At 29.9% G+C, this 20,814-nt stretch overlaps 3 protein-coding genes across 4 annotated transcripts; all 3 read left to right on the forward strand.

The window, feature by feature from the left end:
* Positions 1–7,633: 7,633 nt before the first annotated feature.
* Positions 7,634–9,342, forward strand: LOC125862518 (transcription factor MYB36-like). The gene is made up of 3 exons (XM_049542611.1): positions 7,634–7,899; positions 8,277–8,406; positions 8,564–9,342. The coding sequence occupies exons 1-3, from the start codon at positions 7,764–7,766 to the stop codon at positions 9,165–9,167; spliced, it is 870 nt and encodes a 289-aa protein (XP_049398568.1). The 5' UTR covers positions 7,634–7,763; the 3' UTR covers positions 9,168–9,342.
* A 4,650-nt stretch (positions 9,343–13,992) lies between these two features.
* On the forward strand, positions 13,993–18,102 carry LOC125862218 (meiotic nuclear division protein 1 homolog). Of its 2 annotated transcripts, XM_049542245.1 has the most exons (10): positions 13,993–14,104; positions 15,138–15,218; positions 16,061–16,177; positions 16,365–16,403; positions 16,481–16,588; positions 16,699–16,761; positions 16,876–16,927; positions 17,081–17,125; positions 17,215–17,294; positions 17,922–18,102. In XM_049542245.1, the coding sequence occupies exons 1-10, from the start codon at positions 14,102–14,104 to the stop codon at positions 17,997–17,999; spliced, it is 666 nt and encodes a 221-aa protein (XP_049398202.1). In that variant the 5' UTR covers positions 13,993–14,101; the 3' UTR covers positions 18,000–18,102. The 2 variants fall into 2 exon arrangements, with proteins under 2 accessions (XP_049398202.1, XP_049398201.1); XM_049542244.1 differs by lacking the exon at positions 13,993–14,104 and having other exon boundaries at positions 15,132–15,218.
* Positions 18,103–18,836: 734 nt separating this feature from the next.
* On the forward strand, positions 18,837–20,004 carry LOC125862424 (arabinogalactan protein 41-like). The gene is made up of 2 exons (XM_049542486.1): positions 18,837–19,092; positions 19,789–20,004. Exons 1-2 carry the CDS (start codon positions 18,981–18,983, stop codon positions 19,860–19,862), a joined length of 186 nt encoding a protein of 61 aa, XP_049398443.1. The 5' UTR covers positions 18,837–18,980; the 3' UTR covers positions 19,863–20,004.
* Positions 20,005–20,814: the final 810 nt, after the last annotated feature.

Raw genomic sequence — 20,814 nt, forward strand, 5'->3', positions numbered from 1 at the left:
TAGTTGATATTCGGTGATGATTACAATAATACACTTTTATTGAGGCTTTACTGCCACAATCAATTATCAGTATGATCAACAATTACCTTCATTATTACAATTAATTACCAGTAACAACTGACAATCACCTTCATTACCGCAATCAATTATTCGTAACGACCGACGATCACATTCAACCATCACAATTGCATAATTTCATTCAAAATTGACAATTTATGAAGTCAAGATCAACAAAAACATCCGCTTTAGCAAGCTTAACATAGACATTTTTGGCTAGTTTTGAATTTAGGGTGCGCTTGACGTACAAGTTCTTGAAGAATGTATAGTTATTTCACTACATATTTTAGTTAAAATATCTTTTTCTTTTTAAGAGGTGAAATAGAATAATTCAATTTATCAAAACATGAAAAGCGTACCTCTGATAACACATTATTGTACTTATTTTTTAAAGTAAAATGACAAGTGTACGTTGATAAGTATGTTTTAACAAAATAGGCAAAAGAGAAACAAGCAACAAAGGGCTATAATTGGTATCATATAGTCCTTGGTGGCTTGCTTCTTATGCTATGTCATTAGTACGGTTTTATAAACGTGTTTTTTAATTTGGATTCCGTTGATTTATGCATATTAACTTTGAATATGCATAAATAAACATTTAAATATGTATAAAATTAAATAAATAGACATAAACTTTGTACAAACACTATAACGTATGATTAAGCCACACGGGAAACCACATAGCAAAAGACCACTAGGCCATGGTTAGCGTGTTGAGTAAATTCGTCATGCTTTAAAGAATTTGTAATATAAAATTAAATAAGTAGACACACATATCAGATAAGCTAAAGAAATTTCTTCAATTGCTTGTTGTTATCATCACCATCATCATCAATAAAACACCATCATAATCATTCAACTAAAGTGACCTCAACTTTAACCAAAGAAGGTAAGTGGATATTTCACTATTATTTAACCAAAATTCCAATATTATTTTAAAAAATTAACAATAAATAATCCTATTTATCAAAAATTTAATAACAATCTACAATAAATGGTCAGCAAGAAATGAACGGATTATTGACCCTTCCAAGATTATTTGGGTTAAAAACTAAATTATAATCATAACAATTCAATTCTTATTAAGTTTTAATTTCTTTATTTATAATTTTTGACACCTATTATTCTTCTTCTTATAAATGACTACATATAATATATAAAAGAACTATATAATTTTTTCATGGATCAATTTGGATATATTCATTTTTGTATGAACGTTTTATAAAAGTTAATAAATGAATGAGTCAATAGTCAGCTCACCCCAAAGTATTCATTGCTAGATGATGCAAAGTCACTTCTTCAAGCAAGTTTTTTTTTTTTTAATGTACAAATATTACTTTACGAATAAATATTTTGATGTGTGTCACAAAATAATTCTAGCAACTAGGAAATATATAGTTATTATTTTAATGTGTGTATAGTTGATATTGATTTTTCTTTTGCATGATTATTTCTTTTTATTTTTTTGAATTTTCTTAATGAAGATTCTAGTTATGATCCCGCCATTATATAAATTTACTTGCATATAATTAGCAACTCCACTAGTTTAGGTACATGCCAACCAACTTTAATTAAGTTGTTGAAGAATTGATGCAAAAGCAATATATTTCTTATTTCCACTTGGACTATACTTTCTTTATTATTTTTCTAGTGAGTTAGTGTTAAGCTTTTTGTCTCTAGTTTAACTAAAAGTATTACTTCGATTGAGTTATATCATAGTTTTTCATTTATTTAGATGTTGAGATAAGATAAATCGTAAAATTTTTATTAAAAAATCTCAATTTCATCACAATCGGTATTATGCTTTCAAGGGAATGCAATATTGAAGCAAACTACTTATTAATATGCTATCTCAATCTAATAAAGGACATTCAGTAAGGATCGAGAAACTTTTGACTTTTATGATATACTATTAATTTCATCACGATAATGATAAGACGATGAAATGATAAAATAAGTTTGACTTTTCTCATCTAGTGATAGTGAATTGTATTTATGACACAAAAGTCAAGATTTTTAAGTCTTAGATGTTACTTGAAAGTTAATATAATTGTGTTGACTTTATCATGATCGGTATGATAATGGTTGAATTTGTCTCAATTAGCACATTTGTGAAGCAAGTATATGGATTTCAACAGTTAACTGAATAGTCATTGTCTTTAATACATATTAGTTTAAAAAATCAAAAATTGGATAGCACTAAAGCAATTCATAAACAAATAATCATCAACATCTCTATAGCAACAATACTCTCACCTAAACAGTTATACACTCCCTTCGTTCTATGAACTCTTGTTGACGATCCTTTTACCGAACAACTCTTCAAAGAGGTTCTAACAATTGCATTCTCTAAATCAATCTTTTCTCATGCTGAATAAATTTATTGAATATGATATAACATAATAGAGTCCGGAGCCAAAAGGGCAAAAAAAATTGTCAAAAATTCCAAAAGGGCAAAATCGCTCCTACTGGAGCGATTTTCCTCTGACACATATTAACGCCGTTTACTCCGTTAAAAATAAAATCACTGCCAGGGCAGCGATTTTTGTCCAATTTTTTTCACTAAAATCGCTGGCACAGTAGCGATTTTTTAACTCTAATTTTTTTTCCTCCAACTAATATTGCTGCTATGGCAACGTTTTCATAGAAAAAAAATTTTGACAGCTTTTTTGTAAAAACTTTTTTTTGGAAAATCGCTGCCTTGGCAGAGTTTTCCTTAATTTTTTTTTTAATTTTGAAAATCTTTTCTTAATTTTTTTTTAAAGTTTTATGAAAAAACAATTATTTTTTAAAAAAATTGCGGACAAGGAGCCTGATTCCACCCAAAATTTTAAACTCGACGTAGAAATCATCAAAATGAGGCACAAACTTTAATCGGTGTCGAATTAGGCTGCCTTTTCAGCGATTTTTGTTTAAAAAAATATTTTTTAATAAAAACGCTGATCTGTTTTCAAAACGAAAAAAAAGAAAAAAGAAAAACGATTTTAAAAAAATAAAAATTGAAGAGAAACGAATTTAAAAAAAAAGAAAAAAATTAACTAAAAAGCTGCGAAGGCAGCAATTTTCAGCCATTTGACAGCTTTCTTATAAAAAAATTATATATTCTGGGCAGCGATGTTGGTGGAACTAGTTTTTTTATAAAAAAAAATCGCTGCCTAAGGTAGTGATTTTGGTAGAAATATTCTTTTATTTTTTTTAAATTTTTTTTTTTTATGTCAACTAGTCAACATTTGATTATTTTTTTTAAAAAAAAATTACAATCAGATGTTGACTAGTTGACAGAAAATTTTAAAAAATTAAAAAATAAAAAAATATTTCTACCAAAATTGCTGCCAAGGCAGCGATTTTTTTTTAAAAAACTAGTTCCACCAAAATCGCTGCCTTGGCAGCGATTTCAAGATATATATATATATATATATATATATATTTTTATAAAAAAGCTGTCAAATGGCTGAAAATTGATGTCTTGGCAGCTTTTTAGTTAATTTTTTTTAAAAAAAATTTGTTTCTCTTCAATTTATTAATTTTTTAAATCGTTCTTCTTAAAAAAAATTCGTTTTGAAAACAAGGCAGCGTTTTTATTAAAAAATAATTTTTTTAACAAAAATAGTTGAAAAGGCAGCCTAATTCGATACCGATTAAAGTTCGTGCCTCAATTTGATGATTTCTACGTCAAGTCCAAAATTTTAGGCGGAATCAGGCTCCCTGTCAGCAATTTTTTTTAAAAATAATTGTTCTTTCATAAAACTTTAAAAAAAAAATTAAGAAAAGATTTTCAAAACAAAAAAAAAATTAAGAAAAACCCTGCCAAGGCAGCGATTTTCCAAAAAAATGTTTTTACAAAAAAGGTTCCAAATTTTTTTTTTCTATGAAAACGCTGCCATAGCAGCGATATTTGTTGGAGGAAAAAAAATTAGAGTTAAAAAATCGTTGTTGTGCCAGCGATTTTAGTGAAAAAAAAAAAACTAGACAAAAATCGCTGCCCTGGCAGCGATTTTATTTTTAACGGAGTAAATGGCGTTAATATGTGTCAGAGAAAAATCTCTCCGGCAGGAGCGATTTTGCCCTTTTGATTTTAAAAAAAATATGATGTGCCATTTTGGAATTCTTGGCAATTTGTTTTGCCCTTTTAGCTCCGGACTTTGATATAATATAGCATGAGTTATAGAATAGAATGGGATAGATAATAGAGGACAACTTACGCACAAAACCCCATCATATTATTAACACCGCTCGTGTAAACTTGTCTGCTTATTTCGAATAAAATTGCTGTCGTCATTTAACTTGTGTTTCTGTATCTATATTGGTATAACAATAGATATACATTATTTGAAGTTAGTCTTAACAAAGTCTAACTTCACACATTTTGTTTGAAAGTTTATATAGTTTATGCTAATAAAATACATATGATAGAATGTTGGGTTATGAAGGGTGATTAGGGCGTTATGCGGAAGCTTACAATTGCAATCAAGACAGTGATAAATTAGATGACAAATAAAGCGATACTAAAACATGATATTATTAATATGAAAACTAATTTAAAAGAAAAATATTATAACTGTTGAGAGAATAAATCTCCGCATAAACTAAACTCTTTAAATGTCTACATTGTGGATACTATTGTGTTGTGTTAGAAGAAACAAACCTATATTTATAGAATCCTAAAACTCTTTCTTACTAGAAAAAGAGTCCTAAAAGGAGAGAATAAACCAAATATGAAAGAATATTATATTTTCCTTTCAGGAAAAGTAAAAACATTTATGTTAATGTTTTGTCTTTTCTTTAAGGAAAAATAAATCTTAAATTAAGGTAAGAAAATCAGGGCAAAACCCTAACAGTTCAATCATTCTTGTCTGATTTCAGCCATTTTTGTTTGAAGTTTAACAACATGTGCAATGTGCATGAACTTCGGACTGAAATTATCAAAAGTGAATCCAACTATAATTGCTTGAACTTCAATCATATATAACTCCTAGCACTGTGTGTCTGAAATTTAATTTTGTAAAATTCTAATTTCAGACACCACATATAAAAAGTATATATATGTACCAAAAAGTTTCAAAATGTGTTTACAAATTAAATAACGAAATCAAAATAGATTGTACCGTAAAATTTTAAGTTAAAAAAGAATTTGGTTATATCAAGAGATCTCTTGTATCAACTAAAACAAGCCCAACATTATCTTCATTCTATGTTTCACAGACCACTGGATTTTGGCCCATTGTAACATTTTTAAAGTACGAACAATTTTGCGACACAACAAACATAGCCTCTCAAGCTCATATTTATTCGAAATATCGATACTTTAAAAAGATTATTATACATAGTGAGAGTTTGAATTTTAATAGAAACTATACCAAATACACGTATCTCTTTATTTCAAGTCTGAAATACAAGTGTATCTTATAAAATATAGTGACATACAAGAAAACTCTTTTTGTGAAATAATCTTATAGAAATGAATAATTTCTAAATAAGGTTGCTAAAAACAGTTACTTGGGTGTCATTTTTACTAGAAAATTATATTCAGTGACCTTGAAAATGAGTGATTTCAAAATTTTAAACGCCGTTTGCCCATCAAGGTCAAAAGAGTTTCCAGAGACAAAACTTGTTAAACTTTGAAATTTCTTATCCATATAAAAAAATAGATTAGAAAATAGGGAAGATTATGCAAAATAGCATACATTTAGCCTGCATTAGGTACTATAGCTATAGTTTAAGAGAATTTTAATTCGCGACTACAATGTCCCCAATTCCTGCTATTCGCATGGTTTGTATAATTCGCCTGATTTGTATAAATCCAGATTTGTATAATTCGGTTCCTTATTGTATAAATCCTGAATTTTGTATATGCTTACCCTAACTATTTGTATACGATTTATGAAAAATTCATAATAAATTACCATGTTTGTATATTGGCAAGCGAAATATACAAACAGAGTTCCAAAAAAATCCTAAATGTATAAATACGAAATTTGTATACAGTTACCCTATTTGTATATTCGCAAGTGAAATATACAAACTGGCAGATATACATAAACCGTAGCCTCAATAGCAAACGGAACTATAATTATAGAGCGCAATTATCGAAACTATAGCTATAAGGACTTATCATGTCTAGTATGTTTGTTATTTCTGAAATTTCTCAAAAAAAATAAAAAATCAAGGCCATTCTCTTGTAAATCATCCCAATTTTAACTGGGCTTTTTGGGCTGCTTGTTGAATATTTGGGCTTGGAATCTACACAAACTTGTTCACATTATGTTTAGAACACAAAGCCCATCCTGCAGGTTAAAAGGAAAAAAAATATGACAACCAAACTAATTTGCTTAGATAATTAGAAGAAACAAATCCACTTTTTTTCCTTTGTCCTAATTTCTAAGTATGGTTTCAAGATTTAAACTATCGAGTTGGAATTATCATCTAGAACATGTGTGATGGTGTGAAGTCCCATTAAGATTTTCGTGAAATGTTTCGTTCATCTTTATTGAAGTTTCATGCATACTATATTTAGACGTGCTTGACAAAAAACATCTATTAGCTTATGGTAAGCAAGACAAAGCAAGTCGATGAAGGAAAAAACTTTCGATGACCATATATCTGAATAGTTAGAACATGCAAGATTTCTCTTGAAACTTTCTTACAAATCCTCTTGATCGGTCAAAACTAGAAGATATATGAAAGACACATGTCTTACATTCACTAATATACTAGAGGAAATGTTCTTCTATGTACGCTTCAACTATCTTCTATTGTTACTTTCTATTAATCTTTTGAAAAGGTAAAAGGGTCATATAAACTATAATAAATTAACATATATTATAAAGTAAAATTTCATGTTTGTAAGAAGTAAATTTCGAAGAAATAGTAAAGTTTAGTAGGTGTAAAAGAAGTTGAACATTCAACCATGAGCTAAGTTAATGTTTTGTGGGCTCTACATATAGTTGATAGCAAAAATAGGAGATATTATGTTGATAATTACAAAGTGCCCCCCCAAGTCTCTTGAATACACATTGACTGAGTTATTTTTATCCAATAAATATATGAAAATGAAAATTTATAAAGTACATATAAAGATTGGAAATTAGTACTTCTAGTCCCTCGAATATTGATAAATTTTGGTTTTTGTCGTTCTGATTTTTGATTAACCACATCTAACCTTTAATTTGATATGCGACTTTTGATCCCTCAATAGTAAATCTTCCTTTATAAATTTGATAAATTGTTATGTGCTAAACCATATAAGTATCAATACGTACTCTTGTTACTCCATATTTAAAGGTATTATAACTCTAAAAATAAGCTTAATATCACTTATTTCCTTTATAAAATGACCCAAAACACATATTTTCTGATAGTTAAATGTGCTTAACAAGATATTACAAGAACTAAAATCAAACTTTACGAGTAAGCAAGGGACCAAAAGTGCAAATATCCCCTTAATATTGACCAAGTCAAGTTTACTCCCCCCACCCCACCCCCACCCCCACACACCCCCACCCCCACCTCCTTTTGAAAAAAAAATAGAAGTAAAAGGATGCCCTCTTCTCTTTATATAATGTAAGACTTAGGACTTCTTTGTTTGCTTCTTTTTAAGTAACAAAGACTACTATATCGTTATTATAAGTGTCTTCTTAAGACATTCTAGTATATTGTGTTAAAAAAAACAACATTTTAAGCTAGTGTTTAATTATAATTTGTAAATCATGGGAAGAGCTCCTTGTTGTGACAAAACCAAAGTTAAAAGAGGACCATGGTCTCCTGAGGAAGATAACATTCTCAAGAATTATCTTGAGAAAAATGGCACTGGTGGCAATTGGATTTCTTTGCCTCAAAAAGCAGGTTTCTAATATTTTTTTTCTCCCTCCAATTTTCGATGAAATTTGAGTGATGTGTAAGAAAATTCATTAGAAATTAGCAATTTTCTGATAGTAATATCCATATCTTTGCTTTAAATCCTTATGATTAAACATATTATTTGGTGTTGATGCCTCTCATGTTTAATATTTCTTGATAGAATTCAACTTATATATATACTGATAGTATAGAGAACTTTTACATTATTGGTCAATATAATTTTAATTGTCTATAATTGGTTGTTAATTTATTGTAGAAAGTCTTTCTATAGTTATCTTTTAGCAAGGTAGGGTACCTAGTGTATAAAAATTAAACTCTTATTTTTAATGATATTTTTATATTTGAAAAAAAATTTATGTTAGGTTTAAGGAGATGTGGAAAGAGTTGCAGACTAAGATGGCTTAATTATCTTAGGCCAGACATTAAACATGGAGGGTTCACTGAGGAAGAAGATAACATTATTTTAACTCTTTATAGACAAATTGGAAGCAGGTAATTGGTCAAAGGATCTTTAATTATTTCATCACATGTTCAAACGTAACTTTAACTTTCACATATTTTTTTTCAATTTTATTTCTCGTAGTATATATTATTTTTCAAATATCATTTGATATTTTATTTGAACTAAATCTATTGATAAAAAATTAAGGTGGTCAGTGATGGCTGCAAATTTACCAGGAAGGACAGATAATGATGTGAAGAATCATTGGAATACCAAGTTGAAGAAAAAGCATTTGGCAGCACAAAATAATAATTTTCTAGACATAGGGTACAATTTCACCAACAATATTAATTCTAGTGATTTGAATCACAATTATTCAAGTAATTACTATGGGAAATTGGATTATTCTAACACATTCACAAGTCATATGGACCCAAATGTAACCAATTATTCAAGTAAAAATTGTGATCAATTCCCTCTTCCAACCTTGATGGAAATTCAAGAAAATGATGCAACAATTCAATCAGTTCAAGAAGATAGTTCCTTGGACTCGTGTCAGATTCTCCAGAAATATGTTATTTTTGAAGAAACCAACCTATGCACGTCGACGTTTTTGAAGAGTACGAGCAATACAAGTTGTAATTATATGGATTTGAGCTCCGGAATTTCATCATCATCATCTTACTATGATGACATTCTTGAAAATGGTTTTGATTTTCAAGAAAATGATATAGGAGGAGTTGATCCAAATTCTTCATATTACAATAATATTCTTGAAATTGATCAACTTTTCAAAGGATTTGAAAATTAGCTAAGGGGCTAGATTTAACATATGAAAATAATATGAGGGACAAGTAGGTTTATTTTATTAAGATTTGCACTTACTTTTTCTATTTAGGTTCCTAGCTACTTATTTAGGTTTTAAGATAATGTTGTATGTATATATGACTCTTTAATAGTCAAGAATGTTGAAATTATCTTATTCCATCTAACCATGTGTATTTTTATTTTTCTTCTTATCCTTTCTGTGAATAATGATCAGGATGACCATTCAACTTTAACTTTTACGATTGAAATTGATTTAATATTATCCTCAGTTATACTAGTAATTTATATATATTTTTAAAGTTATATTATCGGTTCATATTATCATATATGTCCCTAAGAGTATACAATCGGTTTATATATGACACGCGTTTCCAAAGCTTTACATATAGATTGATGGGAATTCAGTAACTTTTGCTCATATCACTGATATCAGTACTAAAAAATCTACTAGATATTTATAAATATTTGATTGGAAATCCAACTATTATTGTAAATTAATTCAAGATTATTATACGCGATATTCATGTTTGTTTTTTCAAATTCTGAATCTACCATTGTATGAAATCGATGTCATTAATTAGTATTAAAAAATTAATCCACTAAATCCATTATCATACGTAAAATTAATTAAACATTATCATACGTAAAATTTAATTTTTTTAAAAAATCCTAAATCCATCATTGCTTGGACAATCGATATCATTAATTATCAGTACGTATATAGAATTAACTTGTGAAGCAAGTTGCCCATGAATGCATGTAAATGTTGAAATTTTGTCACTAAATTGTCAGCATCGTGCAAGTTTGTTAACTCGTCAGTACGTAGTCATGAATATTGCATGTATTTGCCCAATTCATAGCGTGTTGACGTGATTTTGGGAAACCAATTCACTACTTGGTCTTTTTTTATTTTTTTTATGTTCGACATTTGTATCGAGATTTATGATAAATACAAATTTCATTTCGGATTGCAGGTTTCAATCAAGACCTTTGATTAAAATGAGGAAGTACTTACCATTTCACCACTTTCTTTATTGGTTTAAGTGTTTGCTCTTTGATACAACAATACATATATTTAGTGTATAGTAGGGTCTGGGAAGAGTACTGATGTATGTAATCTTAGATAGATAAATTGTTTATGATAGACCATCGACTCAACTAAAACATATCAAAATCAAGTATTGAAAAATATACCATAGTGAAAAGACACACTAAAATAAAAAACGAGAACAGAACAGTTACAAAAATGTATTATATAATATAGTAATCGAAACACAGGAACAACAAGTAATTATAATTAAAAATCAAAGAATAAAAGAGTAATAATATTGGTCATAATTGGTAGAGACAACGATAAATGATTAAATATTTTGATTGGCAACTTTTAATAAACAATTAATTATAATCAGTGGATAAAATTAAGCATCTTATCTTCACGATCGAAGAAATGCTTGCATCTGCATGTACGTAGACATTTGGCACTTAAATTCATAATTGCACCGATAAATACTTATGTACGATTTATTTTAGATCATAAATTTAAAAATATATATTTTATTTTTATATTACGTATTTAATTAAATATCATCATATAAATTGAGACAGAAATACAAGTAAATCTATGTTCTATAAGCTTTAGCTACTTGACATTAATGTGGTCCTCTCCCAAATGGTCAAATAGACATTTATTGATCAATTAAATTATTAAACCAATAAGGGTGAGAGTTGAGTTTGAATATAATAAATCAACCCCCACAAGGGAAAAAAGAAGTGTATAATTTTCAATCCAAGCTAGTGTGGTTGAAATATTTTAACTAAAGCTTCCACATAATAATTGATGCCTCTTCAAACTAATTAAAGTGAGCCTATCCTTTTAGGGTTTGCCATAATGTTAGGGCTTAAGGTTAGACCTTAGGTGAGCCTAGTCACACATCGATTGATTCCACGAATAAATCAAATAATAGTTTTATTGAAATTTGGACAGATGAAAAGAAAACATTAATTAGTGTTTTTTGCCTTCTCTGTTGTTGTTGCTCTTGGATTACCCATCTTTTTATTCTCCTTCGCTTGTCTTGGTGAGATCAGATTTCTAAAATGAATGTCTCTTGATCTCTTTCTTTGTTTTGTTCTTCTTTTATATTGTCACTTAGCTTGAATGAATACACTTGATGGCCGGACTGTATATACTCGCACAAGTTACCAATTAATGATTAATTACATTATAATTTGGATACTTATATATTAGTATACTATTACTCCATCAAACATATTGAAGTTATTAAGTAGTATAAGTAATTAGTTTGGTAATTCTGAAATTTTCAAATATCCTTGTGTAGTTTCAAAATTGATACTACATTTTAATAATATGTACTATTATTATTACTATATATTAGTTTGCAAATTTCTCCATCATTCCTTTTCTTCTTTTTATTTTAATTCTTCTAAGCATCAATTATATGATCAGATGTCAACTTAATTATTATCTCTATTATTTGTTGTTTTATGAAATTATAAGATATGTGCTAATTAAAGTCAATGGAGACTCGAGAGGCCACTTATTATTTATCTAAATTAAGTTTGAATGTACAATAATTGTCAATACTTATCCAACAAAATCATAAATTATAAAAATGTTAGTAACAACTTTTTTTTACAACTATTGATTTAACAGTTAACAATGTTTGTTCATCGTTCAATGTGCTAGCTAATTAGAAAATACATCAAATTAATTTAGTGGAACTATTTTAGTCCAATAAGTATCAAATCTAGCTTTCGAATTCTTTGGTTGCTTGTTGAAAATTAGTTAACTTGGCTATCAAGGGATGCATTTGAAATTGTGATTTTTTTTGGTTTTCATTTAACGGGTCATACATGTTACGAACTTAAATAATTAGTCGAAACCAAATTCTATTGAATATCGAATGATTATTAAAACAAACTAAAACATTATGCAAATACATGGTACAAAATAATTGTGTAGAACTTATTCACTCGGTGTTTATATCAGATCATAGTAATTTATTACAGTTAAGTGACAAGTTAATCTGAGAATATGTACTACATACTTATAATTAGTAGCAATCTTAAGTTCTTTTATTCGGTATAAACATCTTATATTCAAAATTCATTAGTCGAATTAATCCAAATTGTGAATATATAGCTAGCTTCATAAATAACAAACGAAAAAAAGTACTAAAAAGAAGAATATGAAGCAGAAAGAAGTTCTTTCTCACATGTAGAAATCGAGCCAGTATTTAAGATACAAATTTGTAAATTGTTTGAATTTATAAGTTTCGAATTTTGATTCCACTTTGATGTACGATTGAATATTAATGTTTTTGTTTACTTTCATATGTAAATGCAAGGCCCGCTTTAGTAGACTGTACGAAAGACATTGCATATTAATGTCTTGACCAAAAATAGGTAGCAAAGAAAGAAAAAAGAATTTTTTGAGTAATATATATATATTATTATATTAATTAATTAAAAAAATATAATTTTCACAGTGTTATGTGTTTTGTGACGTTCATGATAGAGAGCAGATTAATGAAGACACGTCAGAAACATGTTTTAAGGTAGATAAACTTGTAAAATAAAGAGTGCACACAATACTTAGATGTTAATCTTTGCATTAAAACAAAAGATAAGGTACATAATACAAATTTATATATATGATAGACAGTTTTAAACTCGATAATGACATAGTCCATAATGGACGAATTGATAAAGTCTATTGGATCAAATCGGACAATACATATCATAAATTTGGAGTTTGGACTATGCCATTTTCCATTTTACCTGTCTCTGTGTGCATAAATTCTTTAAAAAAGTACGAATAAAGTTTAAATTATATGAAAAACACACCATTAAATGAAGTAACAATATAATTAATGTGTCTGAATTGCTTTAATTTTTAACATCGTTAATTAACTCTTCAACACATCTAAACAATATGGTTAATTAGATACTCCTATTAGAATAGTACTTAAAATTACGTGGTAATTAAAGAAAATATCCTTCGTTATGTTTTGTTGAAAGATGATAAAAGAAAAGAGCTAGAAAGTCCTTTTGTGGAAAAAGAAAAAAAGAAATTTACTTGGATTCAATATTTACAGTAAATCAACAATAACTATATCTAATTATCTAGTATAATTTCATAAGTGAAATCTGTGGATTTCTCATCGACATAGAAAAATCATTTTCAATAGACTTTTGATTAAATAAAGTATCTTAAATTAGTTTGAAAAGAAGAATACATAAATAAAAACAGTAACAACAACAGAGGTAAAGAACTAGCTGTGAAAAGAAGTACATAACATACATAAAAAGAACAGTAACAACAATGAATTATCTAATGTGATAATAATCGAAGCACAAAATGGTAACAACAATCAATGAATAAGAAACTATGACAGTAGTGTTACTACTATTGATAAAAAGATACAGTAGGAACATATACACACTTATATTCTATCATGCTCGAAAGCGAGAGAACGTTCAACTACCAACTAGCATTCTACTCAAATCAATGACCTCCAAAATCTCATATCTAAAGTCATGACCTCGTTAAACTCAAGATACACCATATTTTGTCTAATCTCCTCCTCTCAATACTTTCTTAGACATGTCTCTAATAAATTTTTCAAAATTACTAATCACGAAATCAAAAGTTAAACCAAATACAAAATAAAATATTTTTCGTATTATCGCTTTAGTATTACACAATCCAAACAACCCCTTATTTGCTTTTCTACCTAAACCGGGTCTAGATAAATAGCTACTTTTTCAGTACCGAAACATTCCCGCCAAAAATATCTTCTCGATTCTTCTTCAATACGCCTCTTCCCAATTTTTGTTTATCATCTCCGTTCAGCTTCAACTGCAACAAAGCCAACTTCCGATCATCGGTGATTCGAAATGGTAAGCATTTCTGTATTCTCTATTAACAGTAGCTTATCAATTTGTGTTCATCGATCTGTGTGTGTTTGCTGCTTTTCACGACTGTAAACACGTTGCTGGACCTAATTTCTACAGTATCGAAATCCTCAAATGAAATTCACAGGTTCGATTACAAATTTCCATATCTTTTGGTGGAAGTTTTTCGGTGATTGATGTATTTTTTTTGTGAAGTTATTTTTGTACTCCGATTAAGGTTAATATTGCAGCTTAACATCAATTTTGAATACATATGGATTTTTTTTTTTATTCTCACTAATCTATGTGTGTTTGCGGCTTTGCACAACTGTTAATACGTTGCTGGATCTGATAGCACTGTGTTGAAATCCTGAAATTGAGTTTACCAGCTCCATTAGAATTTTCAGATTTTTTGGTGGATTTTTTTTCAGTAATTGATGTATATATTCTAGTGAAGTTTTTTTTTTTTTTTTTGGCTCTGATTAAGGTAAATACCACAGTTTAACATCATTTTTGAGTATATATATGTGTTTGTATTTGTAGTTTTGTACGTTTACTGCATTAGATTCAGTGTAGGAAGTGCTTCTGTAGCCTCAATTAGTCTGCTATCTTTGTTGTCTGATTGACTGATTCATATAAGATGAGGCTTAGTCTTATAGTTCAGTATCTGTCTCGTGCTGCTGGTGTTGTAATTAGTCAGGTGACTGTGGATTGTTTTCTATTTTATTTGTTCTTCAATTTTCATGTAATCCTTTTTTTGGCTTTTTGCTTAATGTAGCTGTGGTCTATGCAAGTAACTATCTAAAAAGAACGAGACGTTTGGAGCTCTATCATGCTGAGATAGCTATTTGGCTAGATAATTTAAATGAATGTAGTTTTTTAGCATTGGAAGTTGGAACATATAAGGTGCAAATCATGTAGATCTAGAATGCTAATTTGTACTCTAAATTCTAGCCAATCCAATTTGATTGAAGTATGTTGCATTGATGCATATGATTTTGTGATATTCAGTATTCAACTCCTGTTTTTTATGATGCAGTCGAAGAAAAGAGGTCTTTCCTTGGATGAGAAACGAGAGAAAATGCTACAAATCTTTTATGATTCACAAGGTTTCTTCCTTGTAAGTATACTAGTTCCTTGTATACCTTTGATTTTTGCTATAAAATCATGCAAAGTAACAATGGAGATCAATGACATTTAATTCAACTAGTGGTTTTAGTATTGGTGCATATTTGATGTCACAGTCCCATCAGGTGTGGGAATCAACTAATTTCTATGTCTTATTTTGTTCTTTTACCCTGTTTTAGTGACTGATTTCCCTCGAACCGATTGTATCATGAAATCTGATATTTAGCATCATCCTGCCTATTCTTTATGTATCTGTTCTGACTATTCTTTCTGTATCTATTATGCTTTGCACCAGTGATCATCTGTGGGTTGATAATGCCTATTTAAGGATTTTTAGTCTGGGTTTGTTAAATCTTTAGCACCATTTATATGCTAATCAAATTTAGAAGCGGAGCTGTTAAATGTTTTACCAGAGAGCTCAAAAGTTTTGAAGTAGCTGATAGGTTCTTGTTTGACACTGGCCTGTGATATTTTTAACCAGATAATTATCAGATAGTCAAAAAGAAACAGTCGCACCCTCTCTTAGTTGTCTTCTCCTGTATAATACTGGAGATACCTCAATGACCAGGCTATTCTTGTGGTGTCTGTTTTTATGTCTTCAAGAATGAGTCTCACCTTGCCGCATCCACCAAACTCTTTTCATATATAGTTGTTTTTATCCTCTTCTTTCTGACCCTCATGATCCATGATAAGAGCATATGTTGCCTTCTGGAACAGGTCCAACATCTTTAGATTACTACTGGGGGACAAATCACATTTTATTTATTTACAGTATAATTCTTCCTGCATTATAATCTAATTAGTATTACATTTTTCAATTCCTTGCCATTTCAGCTTAAGGAACTTGAAAAGTCGGGACCTAAGAAAGGTGTTATCAGCCAGTCAGTGAAAGATGTTATCCAATCTTTGGTGGATGATGATCTTGTGTTTAAAGACAAGATAGGGACTTCTGTGAGTAATATCTGCTTTGTGTTATAACAGAATCGTCTTTTTAATCCTTTGCTGCTAAGCATAAAGTTGATCATCTATATTTTATGTTCTATAAGCATCATCAGTATCCCTCCACACGTCTATAATCTCAAGCATGTTCGTTTTTAACAATCAATCTCAAGTATGTTAAATGACTTGCATATTCCAGGTATACTTTTGGAGTCTGCCTAGTTGTGCTGGGAACCAGGTAAGTGTTTGGATTAATCTTTGCACATGCTTGTCATCTTTATTTCAGCTGCTTCATACATGATGTTCATTCAACAGCTGAGAACTGTCTATAGAAAGCTTGAGACTGATCTCCAGAACAATAATAAGCGGCACACTGAACTTGTTGAACAATGCAAGGCCTTGAAAAAGGGACGTGAAGAATCTGTAAGTACACCAAATTCGATATGGTCCTCGAGGATAATCTTGACATAATTTTGTATGGATTAGGTTTACTAACAAGACTGTTTCTACTTTCACTTCTGTGGCTTTACTAGGATGCACGAGAAGAGGCCTTGAATGAGCTGAAAGCTATTGAACAAAAACACAAGGAACTTAAGGTTGATGCATGCCTTTGATGTTTTGGAGCTTGCGAAATTAATATGATATTTAGATGAATATGGGTTAGCATTTTTATTCTGAAAAAACTAAGGTGAGATTATTTTCTTATTCAGGAAGAGTTGATGCAGTACGCTGATAATGATCCTGCTACTATTGAAGCAATGAGTAAGGAACTCTGAGCATGCTTTTTAGGCTCCATCTCCAATAGTATTTACCAGACAATATGTTTTATTATTCAGCTGTCTATTTGCATGAACCTGTATGCTTCTCTTTACCAGAATGTGGGTGTTTCCTAACTTGGGAAGTTCTTTTTGGCAGAGAAGGCGATTGAAGTTGCCCATTCAGCAGCTAATAGATGGACAGGTATGACTGTTCCTGCATTATCCAGTCATTACCTTGTATGCTTCCCTTATTGCTCTCTTTCTTAACTATCATGTGCATTTTCTATACAGATAACATCTTCACATTGAGACAATGGTGTTCAAATAACTTCCCCCAAGCAAAAGAACAACTTGATCAGCTATACAATGAGGTAAGAAGCAAAATCCATCATAAAGAGCCATGAATTTGTTTGTATAGGATTGTGTACTACTGCTTCATCATGCACCCCTTGGATATATCAGAAGAGGTTTAGAAAGTTAAGAAACTTTGCCATATTTCATATCGATTTTGCTACCATGTCCCTCCACCTTATTGACTAATGTAACACCATCAGTCATTTAAAAAAAAAAATCAAAGCAGAATTAGATCAACTCCCTGTACTTGTAAAAAAGGAGTTCTCCCCTAGAAAGTTATACATAGACCAAATTAGCCTTCAACACTTTCTATCCCATAAGCCCTTGTGGCCCTTACACCTGATCCTAGCCCCCTATAATCCTCTCTTTCTTTCTTGTTTTTTCACTGTTTCTTGTTGGGAGCTTTTGAACTTGATTATTATTGCCTTTCTCCATTGAAATAACTACTTTTAGTTTAAAATGGTTAAAGTTTTTTGTGCTAAGGTTAAGATCATATTTTCAAATTTGAAAGGGTTATGAATACAGACTGAAATAAAGACCAAATAATGAAATGATTGGAAGAAACAAACTAAATGTAGATACACAGTTTACTATCAAATTTTCCACTACCATGTTGAACTAGTCTTTGTCTTGTCTTATGGCAGGTCGGAATAACAGATGACTTTGACTACTTAGAGTTGCCAGCAGTGGTTCCTCTTGCAGTTACTGAGGGTGAACTTTAATTGGCTGTAAGCTAGTTTGACATATGCTTTCCTTATGATCTTTTACCTTTTACTATGTTTGTTCTTTCCAGAGGTATAGGAGTTGGTTCTTGCTTTAATAATTTGAATGTAGTCTGGGCAGCTTAATAGCCATAATTTTGATTAGCATTATGCATGCGCTTTCACTTTACCATGTTTCAGTATGTCTGGATATCTTATTCTCTCCCGGAAAATAGATTTCTCCAGAAAAGATTGTAAGTTCAATTTGTATTTTTCCCTCATGATTCCTCAAAATCTTGTGCTAGAGGATGTTGTGACACTGACCCATATAGAAAATTGTTTGTGGATGCTATCATACTAGACGAGGAGATTTTATTGATTGATTAATTCAAATTTACATTAGATAGATAGGTGTCATTTATTTTATCCTGACACCAAAGTACTTTATGCTATATTAAAGAAATCCGTCAATTTGGGGGATGGAACTACTGATTAACGGCTGAATTAAAGTTCCAATAATTGAATTAAAGTCCCAATAACGGTTATTAGCCAGCTACAAAAACGTCAAAAAAGGAATGACCAACTCTATTTTAAAATTTGAAAAAATAAGGAAGGAATATATAGGACAAACATTCATGTTTGGCAAGTGGCAAGTGGGGAAGGAATTTTCATTAATTGGAATAGGTCCACAAATTATTTTTTATACTGTACAACTCAAAACAATCTGTACTCATAACGTGCATTGAATCTCAGCCTTACACCTGTCCCTTTATTAACGGCTAATAAAAACTTCTTATTATTGAATCTTTTCCAAATTGGAAAGAAATTTAATTTGACAGAGTGTATACTGAGTGGAGATCCTTTACAACCAAAATTTCATAAAATAAAAAATGAAGGAAATAAGGGATTAAAAATTCCCTTCCTTATTTATAAAACCCCAATTTTTATTTTTTAGTGAAAACAAACATTAAAAGAGTCTCAACTCTCAAGAAAGAAGAAAAAATGGAGGTGTTGAGACTCTGTTTAATGGCTATTTTTGGTTTGGTTATGGCTTTGGTTATTCCTTCTATCAATGCTCAAGTACCTGAGCCTGCTCCTGCTCCTACAAGTGATGGTAAGTTCTTTCTTCACCCCCTCCCCCTCGGTGTTTAATATCTGTATTGGAGCATGACCAAGGAACAAACTCGAGACCTCTAGTCAAGGGAGAAATAGTTCTTATTTGAGTTTTTATAATAATAATGTATGAATGAACAATTCTTGATTTAATAAATAGATCTAGGATTTATAAGCAATAGTACCACTTATATGTATAGTATATAAGAGTTGAAGACATGTTGTGATGTACATGATACATTGCCTATACACCTTTTTTTGGTTTAACTATATGGTATATTTGAGGTTTACTAGCTGATTAATTTAGATTCGCATGAGTAGGCTTATGAATGGATAAAATGTTCACTATTAAGGAATTTTTCATTCTCAAGTTTCGAACTCAATATTTATGATTAAAGATGCAGAAAATTTCACTAATTTGGATTTGCCTTGAGTGGCCTGTGAAGGGATAAAGTGTTTTTTACCAAGACGAACTTGTTTTTGTGTTTTGAAGTTGAGACTTCTAGATAAAGATATATGAATTTCAATCATCCCACCCTACCCCTTGATTGTCATTGTGGGTTATAAGATTAGGTTTCATTAGCACAAATTCATGTTTTTTTATTTTATATAAAATTCTATGTTTTGGTATACATTCATTTTATTTTTTTCAAAAATGCAAATATTAAATGTGTTTTTGTTGATTTGATTTTTGCAGGAGTTGCAATTGACCAAGGTATAGCTTATGTGCTAATGTTGGTTGCTTTGGCAGTTACTTATATGATTCATTAGGCAATGTGATACAGCTTCCATTGCAGTTTTTTTCTTATTATTTTTTCTGGTTGTGATTAATTTCATTCTCTTGTATTCTTTTTAGAGGTTGAAATTTTCTAATTTCTTTTATTCAATTATTAAATCGTAGAAATTCTTTATACCTTCCCTTTCTTTTCCATTGTATATGTTCTTTTTATTTGTTTCTATGCAATGTCTTGTATATTGTTTTGTCCACAAAGAGCGGGAGTCGAGATTTTTATTAAAAATATTCAAATATATCAAAGCAAACATTCAAAGAAGCAAACATGTTTTTTTGTTACGTATTTACATAATTTATTTTTTTCGATGAAAAAGTGTCCCCTTAAACAAGAGCCTTAAAGAAGAGTAGCTCTAACCTGTTTGCAATTTACTAAGGAAAAGAAGAGTTGTATAATAATTGAAGTATACATATGAGAAATTATGATCAAAGAGTTCTTTAGTAACCCTAAACAAATTTCTACAAGTCTTGTTTAGATAAACAAAAAGTGATATCTTTCCCATGAATTAGTGAATTAGATGGGATTCATTTGTCTAGAATAAGAAATGTTTGATCAAGTGGATCAATTTTCATAAATGTTGTCATCAAAATGACATTTGTACAAAAAAATTGCAAAGAAAAGGCAAACAAATAAAAACCTATATTGTTCGAATTTTTTAAAAATATCGTGTAGAATACTTCAAAAGTAGTACATTTTAATTACAGAGGCACAACCACTAGGAGTTTGGGGGTTCTATTCTAAATTTCCCTCCCCTTCCTTACCAATGAGCTGTCAATCAGTTTTGTTATGAATTCACAAGTTAATACATATATATTTACTTAATTTTCTAGTACAAATATAAGGCCTACGGAAAAGCGATTGAGTTCGTCTAAACTCAGAAACCCCCACCTAGCTCCGCCCATGATTTTAAACCAGATATTTTGGAGTGTCAA

Source organism: Solanum stenotomum, chromosome 4 (assembly GCF_019186545.1).
Source record: "Solanum stenotomum isolate F172 chromosome 4, ASM1918654v1, whole genome shotgun sequence".
NCBI classification, from domain to species: Eukaryota; Viridiplantae; Streptophyta; class Magnoliopsida; order Solanales; family Solanaceae; genus Solanum; species Solanum stenotomum.

Coding starts and splice junctions, on each gene's coding strand:
- LOC125862518 (XM_049542611.1), top strand. CDS start 7,764: ATGGGAAGAGCTCCTTGTTGTGACAAAACCAAAGTTAAAAGAGGACCA. Junction 7,900..8,276: donor TTCTTTGCCTCAAAAAGCAG/GTTTCTAATATT, acceptor AATTTATGTTAG/GTTTAAGGAGATGTGGAAAG. Junction 8,407..8,563: donor TATAGACAAATTGGAAGCAG/GTAATTGGTCAA, acceptor TAAAAAATTAAG/GTGGTCAGTGATGGCTGCAA.
- LOC125862218 (XM_049542244.1), top strand. CDS start 15,132: ATGCAGTCGAAGAAAAGAGGTCTTTCCTTGGATGAGAAACGAGAGAAA. Junction 16,589..16,698: donor AAAAGGGACGTGAAGAATCT/GTAAGTACACCA, acceptor TGGCTTTACTAG/GATGCACGAGAAGAGGCCTT. Junction 16,762..16,875: donor AAAAACACAAGGAACTTAAG/GTTGATGCATGC, acceptor TTTCTTATTCAG/GAAGAGTTGATGCAGTACGC.
- LOC125862424 (XM_049542486.1), top strand. CDS start 18,981: ATGGAGGTGTTGAGACTCTGTTTAATGGCTATTTTTGGTTTGGTTATG. Junction 19,093..19,788: donor TCCTGCTCCTACAAGTGATG/GTAAGTTCTTTC, acceptor TGATTTTTGCAG/GAGTTGCAATTGACCAAGGT.